The sequence below is a fragment of the Dryobates pubescens genome, chromosome 26, assembly GCF_014839835.1.
Source record: "Dryobates pubescens isolate bDryPub1 chromosome 26, bDryPub1.pri, whole genome shotgun sequence".
Lineage (NCBI taxonomy): Eukaryota > Metazoa > Chordata > Aves > Piciformes > Picidae > Dryobates > Dryobates pubescens.
In genome coordinates, this window is record NC_071637.1 from 13,432,266 (window position 1) to 13,456,804 (window position 24,539).

General features: G+C 41.5%; 1 protein-coding gene across 3 annotated transcripts in view; it reads right to left on the minus strand.

Moving 5' to 3' along the window:
• DIDO1 (death inducer-obliterator 1) overlaps positions 1 to 24,539 on the minus strand; it is a 57,616-nt gene that overhangs the window by 12,015 nt on the left and 21,062 nt on the right. For all 3 annotated transcript variants that reach the window (XM_054173517.1, XM_054173518.1, XM_054173516.1), the window contains 10 exons: positions 23,992 to 24,310; positions 20,803 to 21,015; positions 19,364 to 19,589; positions 5,392 to 5,833; positions 4,300 to 4,459; positions 3,543 to 3,659; positions 3,021 to 3,128; positions 2,422 to 2,557; positions 1,747 to 2,293; positions 345 to 498 (listed from right to left, as the gene is read on the minus strand). In XM_054173517.1, coding sequence (XP_054029492.1) covers positions 345 to 498; positions 1,747 to 2,293; positions 2,422 to 2,557; positions 3,021 to 3,128; positions 3,543 to 3,659; positions 4,300 to 4,459; positions 5,392 to 5,833; positions 19,364 to 19,589; positions 20,803 to 21,015; positions 23,992 to 24,310 — 2,422 coding nt within the window. The remainder of the gene's footprint in view (positions 1 to 344; positions 499 to 1,746; positions 2,294 to 2,421; positions 2,558 to 3,020; positions 3,129 to 3,542; positions 3,660 to 4,299; positions 4,460 to 5,391; positions 5,834 to 19,363; positions 19,590 to 20,802; positions 21,016 to 23,991; positions 24,311 to 24,539) is intronic.

Consider the following 24,539-nt stretch of genomic DNA (forward strand, 5'->3'; position numbering starts at 1 on the left):
AATTGTGTAATGGATCCTATCAGTGACCCACTGAGTTTGAGAAGAGAACAAGACATTCACTTTAAAACGGTGGCTCCACAATTTGCTTTCCAACAATGAAGCAGCAATAAAGCTCCATGTTAGGTCCTAACATATATCTAAACATGTTTAAAAGGCATCAGAATTCCTCTTTGCAAGGGTTTTAAAAGGCTGCTTTTTTACCCTTGAGCTACTTTTCCTTTTGCTAAAGGGATGTCAATTGCCACTGCTACAGTTCTAATAATATCCAGAGTGACCCCAGCCTGTCTAGCAACAGGAATTGCAGCAGAGATTCATTCTGAACACATAAACATGTCAGTGCTAACCTCACTAAGATAATCAAAGCACCCAGAGACAGGATAAGCTTTAGTGACAAATTTGGCCACGCTCTGCATGTTAATAAATCCTTTCCAAATGGTGTTGAGACGAGAGAGAAAGAGGGAAGTGTCGCTGTCTTGAGGTGAACGTGGCTCTGCAACACTGCAAAACAAACCCAAAACACAAAGGTTACAGAAGACAAATAAAAATGGTCCCTTCTTTCCCCCCCCCCCCCCCTTTTCCCTCCTCTTGTCAATCAAATACTTTAATGAAATAGCAGAGGTTTAACTATGTATTTTGTTAATGTTTTCCATTAACTCGGTATTCACGCAAAAAGCAAGGAATCACAGAAAATAAAGCGGTAGGTACAGGCACAAAGATGCCAAAAGATGTGCCCCAAAGATGATCCAAGGGCTGGAGCACCTCTGCCATGAGGATAGGCTGAGGGAGCTGGGGTTGTTCAGACTGGAGAAGACTCCAGGGGGACCTTAGAGCTGCCTTCCAGTATCTGAAGGGATCCTACAGGAAGGCTCGAGAGAGACCTCTCATAAGGGTGTCTAGTAATAGGACAAGGGTACATGGATTGAAGCTGAAGGGGAGCAGGGTTAGACTGGATATTACAAAGAAGTTCTTCAATATGAGGCTGGTGAGACTGCCCAGAGAGGTTGTGGATGCCTCCTCCCTGGGGGTGTTGAAGGCCAGGCTGGATAATGCCTTGAATAGCTGAGTGTAGCTGAGAGGTGTTCTGCCATGGCAGGGAGGCATCTCTAAGGTCCTTTCCAATCTAAGCCATTCTATGACTTTGCCAAAAGTTGTTTACCAATACAACTGCTGTGCTCCTGACTCTGTAACAAATTAAACTGAATTCTGCATTTCCCACTACTTGAGTGAACAATATGCATCTGAGATTCTCCAGTAAAACAATTTGCTATGAACAAAAATCTTTGAGCTGCAGTTGCATCAGGATATTCTTGGCCATGTTTATTTTTACTACTATATATAGCCAGAATGTGAAAGAAATTAATTAACTTCCTTTCAAGTTGACTAGTTGGTTAATTCATAATTCAGATGTGTTTTAATATGGGATGAAAATCTGGAAATGCCTTTAAACCATCTCTCACATAGACTCACTTTCTATGTACTAATGTACACACAGACCTCTAAGTCTGCACAATACCCTTGAGTTTTATTTATCTGCTGAAACACCTTGTAGAATCTTTGCTGGCAACATACACTGATGCTGTAAAAATGTTACCAACCAGAGAAGATAAATGAGGAGATGGTAAATTAAAACTCTAAATAAGGTGAATGTGCCTTTTGATTGGGAGGAGAGGAACAAGACATAGGACACAGTAGACTTGGTACCGTGGTACAGCTTTGGTAGCTTGGCTTATTATTAAGTATACGCACTTGATGTTGGGTGATTGATGAACTGCTAAGTATCTTGGATCTGGTGAGGATGATGGTTTTGTTAATATTGATTTGGGGACAGTCATAACTGGTTTTGATGTTTCCTGTTTTGTTTCCCCCGTTGAAACTCTGTCGGATGCAGGGCCAGAACGCAGGGCTGTCGTCGCAGTCCCAGAGGAGCTGCTCATTGCTGTCCTAGGGTCTCTGCCAGAAACTGTTACAGTTGTGACAACAGGGCCAGCACAAGTGGCAGGAAAAGCAGAAGCTTCTTCAGGTACAGAAGAATCTACATCGTTATAGTCCTGTGTTGTAGGAATGTAAGTTCTTTCTACAACTGACTGAGAAACTGTCTCTGTTACTGGTTCATCTTCAATTTCCATTGCAATCTCAGAATCGGCTTCTTTGTCAGGCTCTGCTGATGGGGCTGGTGCAGAACTTTCATATTTTGCCTGCACTTCTGGTTTTGATTTTGACTCCACCTTTTTAACTGGAGCTGCTGTCTTCATCTTCTTAGATGGTACCTCATCGTCAGACGCTGAAATCTGACCTAGAAATTGATTTCAAAAAGCTTTTGATTACTATTTAGCAATTAAATAGTTGGGAGAGGAAAAAACCAAAGAAAGAAACAAACCACACAATTCTTTCACTTTGTGCCAAGTCAGCACTTGGGGATACCTGTACAGATTTTGCAGTTCAGGTCAAACAGATGGGCTCGGTGTTGACTTGTTGTATCCTTCAACATACTGCTGAAAACATCTAACGGAGGAGCGCTACTTAAATTCGGTGCAGTTCGGGCTGACTCTTGCTGCTCCTAAAAGTGAATAAACACACAAACCCCAACATAATCCAGTTGATTATTCATTTCAAGCAGAAAAATGTCTTTTGGAATCTGTTAATTTACTTCAGTTCTTTAAAAAATAAAACCCAACAGCTTAAAGGCCTTGGTTAAAGCATATCACATCAGGTGGCGTTCTCAAATCAAATCTATTTGGCCTATTTCATTCCACAATGTTCTGAAGTAAAGAGCTCATGTTCAGAAGTAAAAGCTTTCTCTGTAAATGGACAGCAAGGGCTGGAAAATGCACAGCATTTTAGAAGTGCATGCAAAAGATGCCTATCATTTGGTTGTTACACTATTTCAGAGTAAAACCCACTAGGCAATAACATCCTGTGAGTTTACTGAAACAAGCTGTACTTGTGGTGAAAAAATTGAGGCTCTTCTTTCCATTTATCTCTCTGAATGTCTTCATGCCAAAGTGATAGCAAATACTTACATCAGAATCAGACACTGGTGGAGAATCTTCCATGTTTACAGCTGGCACATGTTCCCGTTTCACAGCTGTCTTCTTGATTTCATGAGGTTTGATTCTTGCCTCTACTGCCTGAAAGAAACAAAACCATTTTGGTAAAAAGTATCAGCTAGACACACCTTCCTCTGTGAGTCGTGAGACCCTGGCCCAGGCTACCCAGAGAGGTGGGAGATGCCCCATCCCTGCAACCATTCCAGGTCTAGCTGTCTGGGGCGCTGAGGAACCTGATCTAGTTGCAGATGTCCCTGCTCACTATGGGAAAGTTGGGACTAGATGGCCTCTAAAAGTCCTTTCCAGCCCAAACCAGACTGTGATTCTAGGAAAAGTCCACATTTCTTAATCTCATCCTATACTTTACTGTCATCTGGCTGGTAAAAAGTAAATATGAATTGGCCATTATTGGTATTTCACTAGGAAGAAACAGTGCATTAAGGGTTGGCAAACTTACTATGTCTCAGCAGACAGTGGGGAAAATATGTTACTTACTGCTTTAGCTGGTTTCTCTTTCCATACAGACAGCTCTTTAGATAAAAGTTCTTCTGGTTTCATTCTCACTAGTTTTGACAGAGGAATCTCCTCACGAAGGACACGATGGAAGAGTCCCTGAAAACAAAACAGACTCTGATGCCATGCTGAAGAGGGGGTTCTTAGGTAACTTACAGGATCTGCAGTGCTCAACAGGAAAACCTGATCCAGCTCCTTAGCTCTCTATTAAGAACACCAGCAACTTATAAGCCAGTTTGGAAAGGTGGCAAAATCAGAACATAATGATTAAATAAACACCAAGTTTTCCTCATTAGCATCAATAATGATTCACATAAGTGAATAGGAATGTCATAAGCTGACCAGCCAGTCTCCCGTTTCCTATCACATTAGTTTACAAACCCAAAGTTGTTTTTCATTTAAAGCATAACTATGCTCATGCATGTGGGCAGTATCCCAACACAGGAGGTCACAAGAGCAGAAATTTATAATGAAGTCTGTATTTAAGAAAGCCATTTTGTAAATAAACTTCACACCAAATGTCCCAACTCAACAAATCCACATGACCAAATGAAGTAGATTTTGAACTCCTACTTGGATAAAAATGTTTTGGTTTGGTTTTTTAAAAGATTTTAATAGCTTTGTAATAAATCTTTCATAGCATAATTCATCAACCTTTAGCTTGACACTCTTTATGCTAGGACATGTTAAAACCCAGAAGTCTATCTCAGTATATTTACTGCTGAATAAAATTGCAAACCTGGTTTTTGGGGTCCTTGAGATTGAACATGATGCTGCGGTATTTACTCTTGTATCTGTTGTCTGTGACTTGGAACAAATTGAACATTTCCTTTTCAATATTGAGTGCTATTTTCCCTACTTCACTCTCTGTCATCACCAGGTCATCACTATCATTGACTCTGTTAAAAACAAAACAAAAGTAGGTGTATTTGTTAGGGAAGGATCTTCAGGTTGCATCCATAAAACCTAAAGTTTTGGTGCTAACTTAGGCTCCTCCTCACTCAGCAAGGGCTCAACACTCCTTTAAATGACACCTCAAAGCCAAAAAAATGATCTGCTCAAGACTCTGAATTGTGAACTACAGCAACCTTTCATTCCTGTCCACAGGTGGCCATGGAGGGCAGCTTTAGGAAAAATCAAGGCAGCCTTTACAACCACTCCAGCCAGTGGCACTCAAGTCAGGTTTCTCAGCCATGAGCCACACAGGGAGCCAAAGCACTTGAGTTTAGTCCTAGCTTCTCCCCTCTGAAGAGCTTTTCCATTTCAGAGACAATACCAGAGTGCAGTGTTCTATAATAAGCTGGCTGGCTGGCATTAGCTTTAATAATCATTAGGGAGAAATCAGCTTTCTGTCAGTTTGGTGGAGGTGTTTTTTCTTTCCTCAGTGATGCAGCTGTCCACTGACCATAGTCTATTGTTGGTTTTTATGTTGGGAGGGGAGGGAATCTCAGTAAGCCTTTAACCTGTCACTATGTCCTCTGCTACGTTCCCTACCACCTCTGCATCTCCAAGCACTGCTATTGCACAGTACCTGTGTTATAAGAGATTCTAGGCTGTCATTAAATTCTTCAGCTGTAATCACTTCAATATAAATGGGATAGGAAGGTTTCTTTGTTGTTGTGGGGTAAATTTTTTTAAGGCTTTTTCACTTACATCTTTATTTGGTATCAAGGTTTTTTAACATAATCCTGAACTGCCTGTTGTATTTGTAGTGACTGCTAGTATAACTTCAGTCCCTCAACATCCTTTATTGAGATGTAAACACCCTGCAGGTTAAGCATTTACTTCCAGTTGTAGCTTCCTACATGAATTAAGTGCTTTGAATTCCCACCTCTTCCACAAAATTTCTTTTAGGGACCGTCGAATGTTTTGTCGAATCTGAGAGTTGGGTTGTGACTGGGCAGGGTTGGCTGATGCTTTCCCTTGATTACTTCCAGATGTGGTGGCAGTGGGAGACAGTGAAAGCTTTTTGAGTCCTCCACCCAAACTGGAAGATGTAGCTGTTTTTTTGGCAACAGATGAGGCCTGGGACAGAGAGGAATGCTTTGCAGGAATACTGCCCGACGGAGGAACGCCGCCCGATGAAGGTTTCTTGGGAATGACACCTTTGAAACTTGAAACAGGTTTAAGTGATAGCTTAGTTACTGATGCGAGAGTGAAGGATGTTGGCTTCTTTAGAGGAAGATTTTTAGAGGCCTGTTTCTCTGTTACAGATGCAACAACTTTCTTTGATGCTGGTGTGGAGTCCTCATTTCTTCTCTCTTCCCTTTGAGCTATTAAAACACAGAAGAAAACACAATATTAAAGGCTTAACTTTAGAACTTCCTGTTCCCGAAGACCAGGTACCAAGCTGTAAGAAAACAACATCTCCAGAGATTAATTATTGAGTAAGCAACTTCAACTATTTACTCTGACTAGTATTTTTTAGAGTAATGAGAAAAAAAACCCAAACATGCAGAGATTGGTGTAGTGTTTTGAAGAAAGTTCTCTTTGGTTCTTTGGAATGTTTAAAGTCACTTTGGCTCTAGAGTTTAGAATCCTTATTTACAATCTACAAAAGAAAAAAAAAGGGAAAGGCAAGAGAGGAAAAAAAAGGGAAAGGCAAGAGAGGAAAAAAAAGGGAAAGGCAAGAGAGAAAAAAAAAGGGAAAGGCAAGAGAGAAAAAAAAAGGGAAAGGCAAGAGAGAAAAAAAAAGGGAAAGGCAAGAGAGAAAAAAAAAGGGAAAGGCAAGAGAGAAAAAAAAAGGGAAAGGCAAGAGAGAAAAAAAAAGGGAAAGGCAAGAGAGAAAAAAAAAGGGAAAGGCAACAAAAATAAGGAAAGAAACCCCCACCAAAACAAAACAAGCTAAACCCCAAAAAACAACAACAATAAAAAATAAGGCACCACACCACCTTCAAACATTCCTGAGTGGGATCTCATGGCTAAGCTTCAAAACCACCCCAAACGTTCAGACATTAATAAACAAATAAATAAAGCATTACAAACCACACTTCACCTTTACACAGAAACATTCTCATAGCACCATGCAGAACCAGTTTGTTAGAGGCTGACCTGACGTGCCCATGCATTTGAAACTGCACTGATATTACTGAAGTTGACTAAACCCTCTTACCCAGGCTTTGCACTTTAAAGAATAAGCAAAGGCAGATTATGCAACACAACAGTTGCTTCAGAAATCTAAATAAATAATCTACTTGCTGACAGGAAAATCATACTGATGCTGCCATAAACTGTTAGTACATTTTCCTACCTGTTAGGTCCTCCTATCCTACTTTATTAGCTCCCAGCTAAATTTTTGCTTTTGTAATTAAACACTAAGAGTGCTGCTCAGGCTGTGGCCATCTAATCCCCACCATCCTCAAAACATGCCATTTACAACATTCAGAGCTTCTACTGAATTTCTTTTCCCTAATATTAACAGAGTAATTGATACACATCATACACACACACACACACAATTGCAAAGCAGAAGCACAGGCTCCAGTTTTCACACATGTTGCAGTTAGGCTAGCACAGGACTTTCAAAGCACGCACCTCTTCAGGCTGCGTTTCATTTTGCACCCATAAGAACAATTCAACGCAGCACACACACAAAAAAAAAGCCAAAATCAACACCACAACCCCTTCCAGGAGCAAACAAAACCTCATTTACAAGACACTGAGCTTACAGTAGGCTAACACTAACATATTTAACCTGACAGCAAAAGGTTTTGGTAGTTTCCCTCAGAACCAACTCCTGAAATAAACTGTTTCATTTAGAAAAGTCAAGTTTGCTCCCCCCAAAAGACCTTTTCTTCCCTCGCAAATGACCACGGAGCAGCTAACAAGTTAATGCTTACTCTGATGGTTTTAGCAAGTGAAGGTTTGCAGATGAGTTAGCCCAGAAGCCCTAGTTACAAAATGCAGGAAAAAAATCCACCTTAACTTACAATAACTTTATCAAGGACCAAATGGTCCCTCTTGACCTTTCAGATCTGCTATCACAAGAGCAGAAGTTACTAAGAAAGGTCTACATCGTCCAAGGACCAAGCACTCCTCTGAAGTCTGGTACAAGAAACCTCACAAATCAGCACAAGCTTCCTGTGGTAACATCCCTCAAATCAGGGAAGACTTGGAATGCTTAAGGGACACATCATGTGACTCTCCATTTCAGCAGGAAATGACCTTGCAATCTTTCCTCCCTACTTGCAGTTCAGGTACCCCCTGCATGGCAGCAGAAGCCCCCAGTAGAAAGACTCTTCTAACCCCCAGTATTCCCTAAGCAGGCTCTTACTGCCAGCAGTTTCACCACAAGCACAGACACTGGTGGTTAAGATGAAGTAAGGCACAAAGCTCTTTCTGCATGGCTGAGGATAATGGTGTGTGCTGAACTTCTGCTGGAACACAAGGAAAAGCATCCAGAAGATCCAGAAACACTACTTATTTACCCTGATCTTTTTACCTGTAAACATTTTACAAGTAGACACCTTGAGGAGTTTTTCCTGAGTGAGACTGAACTGTCTGAAGTGTAAAATAAATCCAGCTGCCATAACACATTAAACCAATCCAAAGGATGTGATGACTCTGCTATAAAGTACATTTAAAATTACAACTCTCAGACTATTCCTACAGTTTTCTCTAGATGCTGGTCTTGGTTCCTGTCAGACACTTAGCTAGGGAAACCTTCTGTGTGAGCCACAATGGCTCTCCTCATGTCGCCACGCTCCCCTACCCCACTAACACAATTCCAGTTGCCAGGAGAACTGTGGGAAGCCCAGGAAGAAGGGGTCAGGAACTAGCACTGATTGGGTTTGCTGGGTCAAATTCAGCACCCAGAACTTGAGAAGTAAAAAGCCAACCGAATCTGAGTTCAGAGCCTGGAACAGAGAGGAGTATCCAAACCATGCACACTGAGAACACTGCAGGAATTACTCCACTTCCACTCTTTTCCTGGTTTATTGCATCTTCTGCACAGAATTGTACCTTTTCAGGCAGGCAGAACAGAAATGTTTCTATGACTCATGATGGAAAGGTGTAACAGCACAGCTCAGATTTCAAAGTGAGAACAGTAAAATGCAGTCCTTTAGTTCTTTTAGTTCACAGAAATACAAAATATTAAATCCTAACTTTGTATTTAACCCTCTACACACTATCTTTTTAATTATTAGTTCAGCTTTTAAGAACTACATTGATAAAACTAAACCCAGCACAGCTAAGATGATGGGTGTCAGGCAGTGGTTGCATACAAGGGCTACAGCCATACCACAAACAGCTCTATCCTACTAGAGGATGTACTTCTGAAGTAAATCAAAGTACTACTGCAAAGGTAGATTGAAGTTCCCAGGGTTGAAGGGCTGCAGAATCACTGTGTGCAAGGAGAAAGATGCAGAAGCATCCTTTATTCTGGAGGTTGACAGCATGGCCATTCAGGAAAGGTTTCCAAGGCAAGGCACGTCACTTTGTGCTTCTTTAGCCAGCAGAAAGTGTGCAAACATTTCACCAGCTACTTGGGAGTTGAAGTTCCAAACCACACTACTACTTTACACCAATTAACACCGTCTACCTAGCACAACTTGATTAGAGAAGCTGATGGCACCAATCTTGGATGTGCTAGTTCAGTCACAGGTGCTTCGGAACATTTAGCAACTCCTTTTCACATTTACAGGACACACCACTGCTTAAAGGATGCTGAAGTTGGATGCATGATTTTGCCCAAGAATCAAGACTACTTAAATCCTACATATGCAAATATGCCTGTAGATACACATCCTCCAAGAACCTTTTTATCCTGTTTTGAGTATGAGGAAGCTGAATTTTCATCCTGAAGCTTTGGGGTTTCAAAACAAGTCTAATGTGTTGCCACATAAATCACCTGAACCAACTCACTGTGTCATTACATGAGCGTTGGATCCAACACACAGAAGAACTCAACTGAGTGTAAGGAAGGAGCAGGACTGCCCCTTCCGGTGGCAGCTTGCTCTTCTCTTGACTCAGCTGCACCCCAAAGCCTAACACCATCTTCTGATGGCTATGAACTGACAAGTGTGTGCCTGGAAGAGTTAACAGAAACATGTACTCTTTTCAGAGAGCAGCATGCCAGTGTATGTGGAATTACAGCTTCTGAACAGATGCCACAGCTGCTCAGCAAGCTGCCAGGACAGGCTGAGCACGTGTTCCCTCAGACCATGAGTTGCAAGTCTCTTGGCTTCGAAGTCCATGACCAACTCGAGGAGAAGCAGGCAGTGCCTACTACACACACTGGCCACTGTATTTTGAACTGTGATGTTTCCAGTTCTTTCCAGCAGTAGCTCCAGTGTACCTACAAAAAATGCCTTTGAAAAAATGTACAACGAAAGGAGACAGGTACCAAGGATGGGTCTGCCCAAACTAACAAGCATCAGTGAGCTTCACCACAGACATACTAGTGCCAGAAAAAGGCATTTAGTGGCTCTTCTGTTCAGTACATTTGAATACTCAGGTGCACTTCCCACAGCTGGATGTTCAAAATAGTATTTCAAACAAAACAAACCTAACCCATCAATTTATGTTCCCTACTTGGTGCCTTGAGCCACTTCTTAGGACAGCAATGGGATTCTTATAGACTGGAGCGAGGCAGGGGTGAAAATGGCTGAGAGGTACAGGTGGAGCTAATGAGCCAGCTCATTCCCAAAGTGAAACCCATCGGCTCCTCAGATGGCAAATGGTGTATTCCCTGCAAGGCTTAAGAAAATAGCACTGCCATAGAACATTCACTGCAGACAATCTCTCCCACTAGACATCAACACACAGAGAAGCCCTCCCTAAGGAAATTCCCTGTGAAGCTATGCCAGATAGTACAACATGCAGCTAAGAATGAAACCTCTGTAAGCAGTGGAGGATGTAACAGCAACATTACTTCCTGTGTTACAGAGGGGCCTGTTGAGAGCCTGATGGTTATGTATCCTTCACTTGTGCACCTCAACACTGGTGATTCAGCACTGTAACGTGGTTGTGGAGGCCCAATTTATGAACAATTCCCACAGTACAGTGCCATTCACTTCTGCCTGAAGGATCTGCATAGTGAGGAATGGCACTCACATAGCAAGCCTCACCTACACTGGGAGGTTGAGATTTACACCACCAGCACAGAAATTATCCAAAGGAATCACTGCTTCTCCTCTGAGCTCTTCAAAGTATTTGTGTGTAGCATTCCAGTCTACACTGGTTCTTCCTCCTTTCCCTCCCACCCTAGTCCTTCTTTATAGTAGTAGCTTTAGGAAGTCACTTCAAAAAACACACCACTACCCCCCCGCTTAGTTTCTCTTTGCATGATCTCACTTGTGACAGGTTATTTTGCTGGAGACATGACCTAGTTTTTCCAACTTTTAAATAGCTAAGAAAATGTGCTATTGCTTTTTGTTGATCACACCAAAATTACTCAAATCACATTTTAAAGATCTTGAAGTTTCTTACTCTAATTGATGCCAAGTTGCAAGCGATGCTGTAGATAAACCACAGCAGTTACACTTGAAGAGTCTGCTTTGCTACAAGTCTGTGAGGATGAGATCTTTTTTATCTCTGAAAAAAAAAAATCTTTGCAGAGGAAATAAATAAACAAATGGGGCATCACAACTACTGCTACAGAACACTGCAAGGACTTTAGTGAAAGATGTCTTGCAGCCAGGCAAGCTGCTGGTTTGTTACAGAACACTAATTATGAGAGGTTTCCCTAAAGAATTGAAACGTTGGCACAAGGCTGTTCACACACGACTATTGCCTCTGCTGGCTGATATTGTCACAATGTTTCCCTCTGCTTCTCCTCCAGCTTCACTAAGCCACACTCCTCCCCAGCCCCCCCACCCCGAAGCTCCTCATGGCAGCGTGTGGGAAGCACAGGCAGATGTCCAGGCTCCGTTGGCTTGTCCACCTTGCACAGAGCTTTCCACAGTAGAAGCAGGATGCTGACAGCTCAGCACTTCAGAAGGCTTTGCCTTGCCTTGCACATGGCAGCTTACACGCTGCTGAAGCATGTGTGGGCTCCACAGGCACTTTTCATTCTCTGTAACTAAGAGACCTTCAGAAAAGAGCACAAACCAAAACTTTCACAAGTATGCACAGCATACAGGGCTGGGTGGCACCAAGATACTTGTGATCCACTTTCTAAAGTGGATCGTTTACTGCAAAATGTTTAGGTGCTGCTTAAGAAAACCCAAAACACCTAATGTCAAATTAAAGGAGGAAAACTCATACCAGTGCAGCTTTGCTGTTGTGGAATAAAGGCAAAGAATAGCTTTTAAAAGGCACTCTCCTTAAAGGCTGGCCAGAGCCAACTAATTATGGGCTTTTCAGCAGAGTTAACCTCTTAACGATCTGCAGCAGCACCGGCCTTGACAATAGGTTGAAACAGGACAGGAATGCAGGTGTGAAAAGACCAACCGGAAGCCATCTATTTGAGGAAATCACAAAACCCCCAGCCAGGATTTCAAGTGTCATGCACACTGGCCTGTGAAGTTGTACTGCACAGTGCTGCAAGGTCCTGCAGCCCCTTCTTGCTCAGGTGTCAGGGGCAGGCAGCTGCACGATCCATTCCTCTGCGCAGTTGTCCCAGCGTGCTGCAGCTGCCTGGTCTGAACACTGCAGAAGGTGAGGGCAGCCCGCTTTGGCTCGTATCGCAGGAGGAAAGAAGAGGCTCTTGGTTCAGAGGGGCTGAAAAATCTCACCCCTATTTGCCATTATCTGAGACTCTAAGAACTGCATTTTCCCCTCTGGGCAGAATTCCTCAAATTCAAACTGGTGTCATTCCAACAGCTTCCCTTTGCCACTTGCCCTATGTCCCAAGTGCATTCCTCTGATGCTGCCGTGGTAGCATCCCATCTGCATGACTTAACAGAGTAGGATTTGAGCTGATCCCTCCACCCCAATGCCAAACTTTAATCCAAGAATTCTTCGAGTGAAACCTTTTGATGCATTTAGCTTTTAAAACTGAAAATAATACAGGGGTGAGCTGGTGCTTCAGACGTCAGTTCTAAAGCACTCTACAACAGGAAGTTACTTACCAGGTACGAGAGGTTCCTCAAGAGCAGCCTTTGCACAGTCACACTGCTGGGATGCGTGCCTGACATCTCCAAGCCTCAGAAACTTGTCGAGGAGACAGTCCTGTCGGGTGCCACTGAAGCACCCTCTGGTGGCACCAAACACTCAGTGCCCAAGGCTGTGAAGGTGAGGTGTAGTCTGTAACCGCTTCAGCTCCACAGCTGTTGCTGTCCTCAAGCCTGGTTTTGCTAGACTTTTTGTCATTAGTTCTACTTTTAAGTGTTGAACTCCAGGTTTCAGTGTTAGTTTTCACTGCTGCCTACAGAACATGTCTGCTTCCACTTCAAGATCAAATCAAACTTTATTACCACACACCAGTGTTTCAGAGGTGTGCCTCCTGCCCTGCTGTTTGCCTTCAAAAGCTTCGATTAGTTCTAATCTGCACAATGAGAAGCTCCTAATTAAGCTGCCCCCTTGTAAAGTCCTTGCATGCTGGCACACAAAGTAAACCTGTCTTTAGCACTCATTAGTTTAGGGAACTCTGAGCCAAGGGTCCTTTTTGTGGTGGTGCTGTAGCTATGCCCATGCAAATCTGCAGCGCAGCCGCACAAAGCTTTGTTTTAATCTACAGGAAACCAGAGTGAGTTATCTGATCTACGTTAGACAACTGCATCTTCGTAACTACACCACGCCAGTGAGAGAGGCGCTGTCTGCTGCAAAAAAGAGGGGTTCCTTATTGTCCAGACTGTTCAGGGATTGTTTTCATCACTCCTTGCAGAGACAGGCCGTCTTCAGGTTCCAAGTTCAGACACAGCGAATCACCACCAACACCAGCAGCAACACTTGACTCCAAAGTGTAAATGATCACCTCAAAAAACCCCTTTTATTTGGGGAGAGGCAGAGAAAGATCATTTTTCCCTGCCTATGCAGCCAAGTGAGCAAGTTCAAAGGACTAGTATTAGTAAAAGAAAGCAAAACAGCAGTAGAGGGTGGTGAGGTTCTTTTTTAATCAAATGTTTATCGCTTTCAGTGTTGATGACAGGAGAGAAACCACCCTGATATTCAGTGTATCCCGAAGTTGCAACAGGTTTCTGCCCCCCAACCCCTCCCCTCAGGAATGGTTTGGTTCCTTACACTAAAGCCAAGCACCCATTCTGGCAAGCGCTGGCTCTCTGTTGTCCAAGTGCCTTGGGGGTGCTAGGTGCCTGAAAGGCTCAACAGGGAACGTGCCAGCAGCAGGGACCAGCCTCCCTAACTTAAGAGATACAGCAAAAATCTTCACGTGGCTCACAACCACAGGACAGATGTAACATACCTTGTAGAGCTGAGAAGGGGAGCTCCAGTAGTTCACAGGCAGATGGTAATTGCTCCCCAGGGATCCCACTCCTCCTTTTAACTGGCTGGGTCCCAGGGGATGCTGGCTTCAGCAGCCACTACTGGTCTGCCTCACTCCACAGCCAGGCTTCAGATCATGCGTCAGCCTGTGTGCCAGCACAGCCCTTGCCATCCTCACAAAGCCAGTTCAGCACTGGAGCTGTGTTACACCAGTCACTCCTGTACTATGACTTTTCCAAAGCCAGAACATCTGAGAAATTCACCTTGGAGAAGTTCTGGCAGGCTCATCTTGGGTTTTCTGATCATTATTTGGTCTGTCAGCAGCCTTTCTGAAAACTCTTCTAGGTACAAAGGGTTAAAGCTAGACCTACACATACAGCAGCCTCACATCCCAGAAAATGGCCAGTAACATAGAGTAAGTCTTTTATTCTCCTGGGACTACTCACTTCTTACTGCCTCCTACTACGGGTCTATGGTGTAGACCATAGCATGAAGCAAAGACACTTTAGCTGCAAGGAGTTATGTGAGACACCAGAATCAGTTTAGGAACATTATGGGACTTGACCCAGGCCAGTTTTTCCCATGGTGAAGCACTCCCACCAAAACAAATGATGCATCAAGTTTGACTAGTCAGTTCTTGCAGACAAACATACCTATGACTGAAACCCAGCTCCTCAATTTAAATATGTTTTTAACAGTTAAGCTTAACCAACAGCATGTACACTGCACGTAGCTGAAGAGTCAAAGCTTAAACTGGTACAGTCTTGCCTGAGAACCATTAAATTGGTACCAGCCTTTGTGCCTCTCTTCTTTTCACAACAGTACTCACAGCTTCCTACATCACTTTTAGTCTTCAGCAGTCTCAAGTGGACATTTTCTCTTTACAGGGGTGTATTTTCATTCTTTCCTGCCTGTACTGTTGTTACAGAAAGTAAAACTGACACAGGAAAAAAAAACCACATGAATGATGTATGCTATAATCTAAGGATTTTGGTATGCATTTGCTCATGATGGGCTCTCAGTATCACTGCATTCCTCTCCAGATTTTGTTAGAGGAGTACAGGAACAAAGCAGTGCAAGATGCCCTTTATATCTGGGATCTTTAACTACACCAGCAAACGATATTCACTTTGTGAATTGGTCTTGGGTACACAAAAGCTTAGCTGCAGGGAGGGGAGGGTAATGAACGGAGATTTGCATCACCAGAGCCAGGAATCTCCTCACACCTGGCCTCCAGGAGGTGGCAGCGTCGTCTCTCCGTTCAGGAAAGAAGCAGGAGAGGCGCCACACACAGTGCTTCATTCAGTGCCTCTAAATAAAACACTCCCCCTCCTCAGTCCCGGTCATCATTAACACCTGCATAATACTACTACCAAGCAAGATATTACAATGAACAGGACAAGTTTACAGATGTCTGTCTGGGTGGGACAAAGAAATCTAAGTTTTCACTCGAGGTGTTCTACCACAAGAAAGGTAGTGAAACACATTTGTTTTTTACCTACTAAACTCTCTTCACTCCCCTGTGCACTGAATTTCTCCCACCAATAAACGCAGTTAGGATGTTCAAGAAGCTTTAGCACCTGACTTGAGCAAATCAGCAGTTCATGTATTTCTTTTAAGTCAGCTGAACTTCCAGAAGGATTTGAAGCACTGATGAGTACTTTGTTTATTACTAGGTATTTTAAAAATTGATACTGCAAGCATCCATCCTCTTCCCCTTCTTCTGGACTAATTTTCTCTTTTAGAACTGCTGAAACGTTTGTTGCTGACTTCTATTTGCAATTAACAACAAAAATTCCTTTTAAAAGCCTCAAGTTTTGCTCTCTAAAGCAGAAAACCTGAGTTCAGGTGCTTCAGATACAGACACTGATACTGCTGATAAACCTTTGCATCAGCAATCTTCATGCGTGGAGTATTCCTTGATTCCCTTTTTAAAGGGCAGTAGGGAATATAAGGGATAAATGTTGTTGTAAAGGCAAATCATTATCTTAATTAGTGTGAAGCAGAAAAAGCTCTCAGCAGTGTCAAAGACTGCATACAAACTGCTTTTGTGGTTCCTTCTGGAAGAAATGGGTTTATATTACACTGTGGGAAGTTTATGCCCCTCCAGTACAGTTAATGCTTTCTATTATTGTAAGACCTATGGCAGGCTGCTAATGAAACTGAAACATTTCAGAACTCCTTTTGGGTGGTGCTTCCCCACAAACAGATGATCTTGCTAGATCTCTTCTCTTTGTTATGAATTTTACATCTCCTTTGATATGCCCTAAATGCTGACAATTAACAGTAGCTCACATGACAAACTCAGGATTTCTATCACAACTTGAATCTCTGAACAATGTTCCTAAATCTCGATCCACTGCATCCATTTGGAAACTAGGATGGCTTTGTGAACTCAATAGAAAAGTTGAGCATGGCAGACTAATTCCAGTTTTCCTAATGGGATTAAAAAAAAAAAAATACCTCTGCAAGAGAATTTGACATGTACCTCATTTCCTCTTACATGTGTACTTCAAATACTGCTCGCAGCTTTAAGTCACACTTAATAGCCACTGATCAAAGCAGTTCAAGGCATTTCCAACTTATTAAATAAATGGGATTATTTTCACTGGGAGCATTAAATATTAAGACAGTGTCAGGCTACAGATTCTGGTGAAGTCACTTCGAAATACAGCCCGAACTCATCCCCAAGAAAGTTACAGAAAGAAAGGGAATTAGATAGTGAAGAAACACAAACTAATGTGGTAACGGAGAAAGAAATCACTGCTCTATACCCCTGCGTGCTACTTGCACCAAATATCATTTGGGGGTATTTAAATGCAGAATAGTTTGGGATGAGAGAAGGTGACTTGGTGGCAGGGTTTAGATGCAAACATGACCCTTATCACCCAGTACATCTGTAAGTTTCTTGATTTTGTTCTTCTACTACTTAGTATACCTAATGTCATATGTAACAGCAACGAAATCTTGTGCCTGACAAGTACAGAGCAAAGTAAAACCATGTCTAAAATATAATAACTAATGGGAAGAGTATTAAAGAAAGTAATTCTGATGATCATGTTCCATTTCCTTAAATCCTAGAGGGCCTGATGCACTGAAGTCACAAAGAAGGATTTGCAGAACACGGCTTGAAGCTGTGGGAGAACGCAGGCGGTATCCTGGAATACTGTATATGGAAGAATCCAGTCCTCAGCCTCCTCTAGGCGACCTCAATTCCAAGCATGAGACACCTGGATGTCTGAACTAGTCATCTTAAACACCTTTCATAATCAATGTTCAGAAATAAGCATTTCTAAACAGTGAGTCACTTTGTTCTAGGATTCATGTCTAAACCAAAATTGTACATTTTGTCCACTGAAGGCATTTTTCCTGGACAGACCAGCTCAGACTCAAAGAGTTCCAACTTCTAGATACCTGAAGTGAGATGCCTGGCAAATTTCCATAATGCTCTAGTGTCTCTTTTGAACTGCACATAAAGATTTGTTAGATATAAGTATTGTGGAATATTGTTAGAGATGATTCAACAGCAGCTTCTTGGGAAGATTAGGGCTCAAGCCCATCCAGCAAAAAGCAGGACAAGTTTTTTCCACAATACACAACTTACCTGGGAACTCAAAAATGGCAGAGTCCCCACCTCAGTGTAACTTACCTTAATAACAGCAGCCTGAAGGTCTTCCTTGCATTTGATATGAGAGTTCTCAGCACACTAAGTTGTTTTCTATTTGTCATTAAGAGACATTTTGGAACCAATTTAACAATTTAGCTACAGGAATCCAATTTTCTGCTGGAATTGGTTAAATCTGTGTAGCCTCCAGCATGGTAAACTTCAAGTTACCTCCCCCTTAAATAAGCCTTCCAAACTCACTGCCTCAAACCCTGTTTTTCTGTCTCCTAGACACAAACCTCTACAGCAATAAGGACATTTTAAGTGCTATGGTTACATGGACACCTGAAATTATATTATACCTGAAAGTGTCATAAAAACATGATGGAAAATAATCCCTTATGGCTACATCTAGGTCTTTCTCACCTAATTTCAGGCATGTTTAAAACACTACTGGTTTTGACAAAAATGATCATTTCTTTACAATGAGCTTAAAAAAAAAATCATCATCAAGTTTATCAGAATACAAATCTTAAGAGTTTGCTATAAAAAAGGCACAGGACCCAAGCAATAAAATATGCAGGGAAAAATTATAACCATGTAAAAATCTGATGTGAGTAAATACAATTAAAATATATCTTTAAAAGCTACCCTGTGCTACCATAATAAACAACAATTTGGGGGAGCTGGTGCTCCTTCAGTGTTTAAGAATTACATCTAAAAACTCTCAACTTATAAACTTAGGAGTTATTTTACATACAACACCTAGGTTTATTCCTGAAAATAAGATGTAAATTGGCTAAAGTGTGGATAAGAAAGCTGTGAGAACTGAAATTCTGAACTCATTCATCCTCAAGTGAATAAACATTAGGCAGCAGGTCATGTGTTCTGTAAATGTGACATGTAAGATTTCATTGGAAGTTCCACCACTGCATTGCAAAATTACTTAGCTGGAGTCAATCAAAAACTGTCATTAGAAGAAAGCCTTTTTCAGGCTACAAAGCAGTATTTACTTACCTTCCTGTGTGTTTACAAGGGTGCTACTCAAAACCTGCAAAAATATGCAAGGCAATATCTCTGCCTAATAACCCCTTTAAGAAGTGTTCTTGCGTGTGTGGAGAATGTGTGAAGTATGAACATACAAATAGAAAGAAAGGAGAAAACAAAAAAGGTGCTGCCTCCCCTCCAAACTTAAAAAGTAAAGAATGGTCCTTAAATTATTTCATGTAAGGAAGAAAAGCAGCAGGAAGAACCTGGATACACTCGACAGTTAAAAGCTGTTTGCAGAAGTGTAAAGTAACGTTGGATACCAGGCTGAAGATTTCATTCTTGGCACTAGCACTGAAAAAGCAAGACCTGAGAGACAGGTGCCAAATCTAAATTACAAAAAAAATACAGTTCAAATTAGTACAGTCAGCTTTTGATTTGTGGTGCACACTGTGCAACCCCTTTGTAAAGCTCAGCACAAACATAGCCATACTTACCTTTTCTAGACCAGAAACAGTTATTGTCTTTATGGGGAAAAAAAAATAAATTTAAAGCTTAACCACATAGTTTTCATCCAGAAATCAGCTGGGCAGATTGACAGGCATCTTAACCATACAACTGGCATATGATACAAATGAACCTTCTATAAAGTGTCTCCCATTCGTGTGTACCGTGTGAGAAATCTTTGAAGGTGGTGAACAATATTTTGGTGCCACATTAATGGAAAAAAAAAAAGAAAAAAATCATTTAAATTAAAAAGAATTTAAAAAAATAAATTAGAAACCCCCAAATCCTAAACTCCCTAGTCTTGCAGAGCCAAGAATGGATGGGTAATTCAAAGGAGAATGCAAATGGTTATTCAGGAATATCCCTATGCGATACATACATTTGAACAACAGTGAAGATGAAATGGCAGCAGTCCTTTCAGGCTTTACAGCATTGTAATTATGATCGCTTGCCCAGGACGGTGTGCTGTGCTCTGCTGCTGGCTCTCTAGGAAAAGCTTGAGTGTTTGCCTCAGTCTTGGCAGCTGGCAAAACAGTCTTCTTCACACTGATCTCTCTTTTCTCAGGAAGATTTCTCTTTTGGTTTGAGAGAGGCTTAGAACCTGCCTGTATGATTAAAAGAAGATTAATTACTAATGATCATCAAATCCGTTTTACAAACAAGCAGAGGTACAGTTACACACCCACATCTCCTTTACAGTAAGCTCCAGCAAATACATTTGCAATGATGTGACTTCACTCTAACAGATTCATAGAATGGTTGGGTTGGGAGGGACCTTAAAGATCACTTAGTTCCAACTCCCTTGCCATGGACAAAGACACCATCCACTAGCCCATGTTGCTCAAAGCCCCATCCTACCTGACCTCAAACACCTCAGCAACCTCCCTGGCTAACCTTTTTCAGTATCTCACCACCTTCATCAGAAATAATTTCTTCCCAATATCCAGTCTCAGTCTCCCCCCCTCTTCCAGCTCAAAGCCAGTGCTCCTTGTCCTATCACTACAAGCCCTTGTAAAAAGTCCCTCCCTGGCTTTCTTGTAGCCTCCTTCAGGCAGAGGAAGGCTGCTTTAAAGTCTCTCCATAGCCGCCTTTTGTCCAGACTGAACAACCCCAACTCTTTTATCCCACTTTGGCAGGCTCCACACTGTTGTCCTCATTGGGCATGGGTATTTTTGAACCAACAGCAGTTGCATCTAATTTTCAAGTCTATAAAGCAGAGGTGATATACACTGAAACTTCAGGGTAAGAGAATGGTAAAGAAACCACCTCAGAACAACAGAATTTGTCATCAAGTTGTGGTGCTGGTTGTAAAAACTACTGCCCATTTTATAGTGGTTTTAAACGGGGAAGAAGGCTTTTATTTCACTGTTTTGCTTCTCAAAGCACACAGACAATGCAGTCACATTAGCTCACAATTTAGTTAATTCACAATTCAGCCCAAAGCCCAGTAACTCAGGAGTGTAAAAAAGTAAAATCAATTTGGAATTGAATTGTAATTTTAAAACACTTATGGCACTTCTTTTTTTTTCCCCAAAGATAAATTGTTTTGGAATTAAAAGAACTTCTAAAAGTTTGCTGCCATCTAGAAGGCACTAGCATGAAATTACTCTATCTTGAGGCAATTAAGATTTTTTTAAATGACAGCAAAGCCTGAAGAATTAAAGAATAAACACAGAAACAGGCAAGAGAATCAAAATACAATGTATTACGAGGCTCCTCTTCAATGCAGAACTTGGCACTTTTGACTCAAAAAGGAGAGCACAGGAAAAAGCCACTGTGCTTCAGAACAAGTGTACTGGATCATAAACATCATCTTACCTGCAGCTGAGATTTTGGCATGCCAGGTTTTTCAGATTTTGGTTTGCTCTTCTCTTTAGGTTTTGGTTTTGCATCTTTGCCAGCGCTTAAAAACTTCATAGTGGCTGCAGCATGTTTGAGAATGCAGTCGTTGCTGCAATACACAGAGTCAGGCTGAGCCAGATTGAAACAGCCAGGGCCAATGCACTTGGATGCACCAGGAGCTTCAATCACCTACAGATTGAAACAGGAGTGAGTGCAAACAATAAACATACCTTTAGACCATGAGGAAATGCATACATGCTGTATATAGACTGCAGCTGTGACTGTTAGTGACTTGCACAACTGCCAGCATGAAAACAACTTTTAGTCATGATAGAACAGAAATAGCCCCCACAAATGTAAGAATTGCAGTCCTGTGTTTTCAAGTGGCTAGTTTGCTGGCAGTGAACTAAGGGAGGCTGGCCTCCTCAAGCACATGAATGCTTTTTTCTGATCCTCTATGTCATCTGAGAAATTTCCTTAGTCATGCAGAACTTGTTTCTCAAGAGCAAGGTTTCCAAAACACACTTTACTTATGTCACTGTCAGCTGCTCTCCTCAACAAGGCACACATGCCAAAGGAAGCACTTAACTATTCATGGGTATGAATCATTCCTGCTCTACAGCTTTACCAGCTTTAAGCTGGAGACTTGTAAAATTAAACACAACCATTCTACATAATTTTGCCATAGCCTAATACTTCTTGCACACTGAAAAGCGTGCAGATTCAGTCTGTATTTTCCTCTACTTCACATTTATTTATAGTGAAGTGTTACGCATTAAGCACTTCAAATGCCAGGATAAGAAAATAGCTTGTTCCTCAAATAAGAGTACATTAGGTCAAACAAAGCCTAGAACTACGTGAAAGCTCTTTAGGCTCCAACACATCATCTCTAGGCATTACTCTTCTAGATCACTCCTAAAAACACTGTACAACTAACCCAACACAGAGCTCTAGAAAACCTTTTCCCTATCAATAAACTGTAATTTGTAATTACCAAAATTAAGATTTCTGGGAGTATTTCCAGTTTAAACAAAAAATTGCACAGTGCTGTTTATTTTTTCCCCCCAGTTAAAAGGTCATTAATACAGTAAGCTAATTTGCTTCAGTATGATAAAACACGGGTTTGGGAATTTTCCCATAAAAATTAAGTTTAGAGTACTTTTTCCATCATGTAAATGTCTAATAGGAAGTACAAGAGGTACTAATTCAAGTTCCTCAAGAAGCACCTCAGACTGAGCTGTCATTTCTAATTAAGAGCATTTACTCAGATGATCAGAAAAAACTCCAATGTTGAAGTTTGTACTTACACAATTTCCAGGAGTCTTAACCACAAGCCCAGATGTTAACAGCTAAGAGGTGCTTACAAAGAGTCACAAAAAGAAGTCTTCCTCAAAGTGTTTGGATACAGATAAACTGAATAGAGGCTGAGCAGTCACCATTACACAGAGTGATCTGAGCACAGTGATTTGCCTAGAATGGGCAGGGAATTCTGCAGATAGAGCAGTGCTAGCTTACACAAGCCATAGAGGGACAGCAAGGGGTAAACCACACAGAATCCCAGCCTGGTTGGGGTTGGAAGAGACCTCTGGTGATCACCCAGTTCAACCCCCCTGCTACAGCAGGCTCAACCACAGCAGGTTGCCCAAAATCACAATGTCCAGGTGGGTTTAAAATCTCTCCAGAGAAGGAGACTCCACAACCCCTGGTCCAGTGATATAGCACCCTTCACAGGAATTAAGTTTTCCCTTATGTTCAGGTGGAAATTCCTGTGTTCCAGTTTGTGCCTGCTGTCCCTTGTCCTGAACACACACCTGGCTGTTCAGTTCTCTCAGAACATGATACCACCTGGCAAACACAGGTAGAGCAGTTCCATTCCATTTGCAAATGTGAAAATACCTAAACCATGAGCAGTTCTTCCATAGAAAGCAATGAGTTAATAATTTTCTTTCACTAAAGGAGAGATGCCACACATGTTCAAGCACCTTATTGGCATGTTCACATCAAAGAGTAATTAATGAGACTCAGAAGCAAAAATACTGTTAGTGAAATGCATACCAGCTCCAACAGAAATGGACTCTCAAGAGCTATGTGTAGAAAAAATCCCCCACAACTATATTTGAAACAATTTGAGTAAACCATTTTCTACACATTTGTCCTTGAACAGTAAATATTTATGTATTAAGCTCAAGCTGTTCTGATCTCTACATTAAGCTCACTGCACTGATAGGAACAACTCTGGTATTTGATTAGAAGTGGAAGGGACTGTTCCATGAATGTAGAAAATGCTCTACAATAGAATGATTCCTCTAGAGGGCTGCTTATACTCAAACATGTGATATTTATACCAGGGGTGACTTGAAAGTTTAATGATTAGGTGTGAAAGAACAAATCTGTACAGAACAAAAACAGGAATAGCTGGGGCATTCTAACAGCAGATACACTAAACACACTCCTCAAGGCATGGCAAGAAGGAAAGTGTTTCAGAAGTTGGTATTACTACAGTAACTCAGGCAGTATAAAAACAACCAGCACAGCACAAAGTTTTAAAATCTGTGCATTGAGCTGAAGAAGCTTCTTTGCATTTTAAACTGGACATGGAACTTGTCCTTTACAGAGGTTTAAGTTTCATATATTCTATGCCAGAATTTGCAGTAATTTGAAATATGCATTTTTATGTCAAAGAAGATTTAAACAATTCTCTGTGCACTAAGAACTTGAAGAAGCATCAGGACAAAAATCAAAGCTTCAGAGACTAATTGGAAGTACAGAGAAGTCCAGCTGGAATTAACTCAACACTTGTTAAAGTTTCACTGGAATTGAAAATGTCCAAGACTGTTTCAGATTATTTTAAAGCTTGTATAAAACTTGACCAGGACACTACTATTTTTCATTAAAATAACATCTCTACACTTTCAAACTAGTGTATAGAAAGGGCAGAACAGTACAAACCATTTCCTCAAACCTATATATACACTTAGAAATAACTCCCAGTTCCTGTACTAATAAAACTAAGGATGAACTTCTGCTAAACAGTAAATATTTAGCAGATTTTTCAGCTTCATATTAACCTTTAAAAATTTAGTCAGACTTACAGCAGTACTACTAAGCTCTTGTCTCAACTGACTCTGTGAAACACAAAAAATAAGAAACCATTTAAATACTTACAGGTTGAAATATCTTTAGTTTTTTCTTCCCACTTGGATTTGCAGCTTTTTCAATCCTACCCTTGATTCCTTGGTCCTCCACAGATTTTTGTTCAACTGTTCCTATGCTTGTGAATTCTGTGCCATCCACATTTACTTGCCCTGCTTTAGCTTCCTGCTGGTCTGCTTCTGAAACAGGCTCATCCTGTCCCTGGAGAATGGTGCAGTTTGGACAGATATAGTCCTCACCATTCCTTTCCAACAATCGCCCTCGAGCCTCAGAAATACCCACGCAGTCACCATGAAACCATTCCTCACATCTATCACAGCAAATCATAAACCTGAAAAGAAAATCCAAGGAACAGGAAAACATGGTGAAACCCAAGACTAACGCTCAACAGATATATCAAGCAGCAGATCTTGTACCCCACTGAGGTAGCACTACAGTATTCTGCCCTGCTGTTAATTTCTGCATTCATTTTTTATCCCCTCTTCTGAATATTCGTCATAAATTTCCCCTCAAACTCCAAACAAGCTATACACCTCATTTACATACACTCAAGAAGTAAG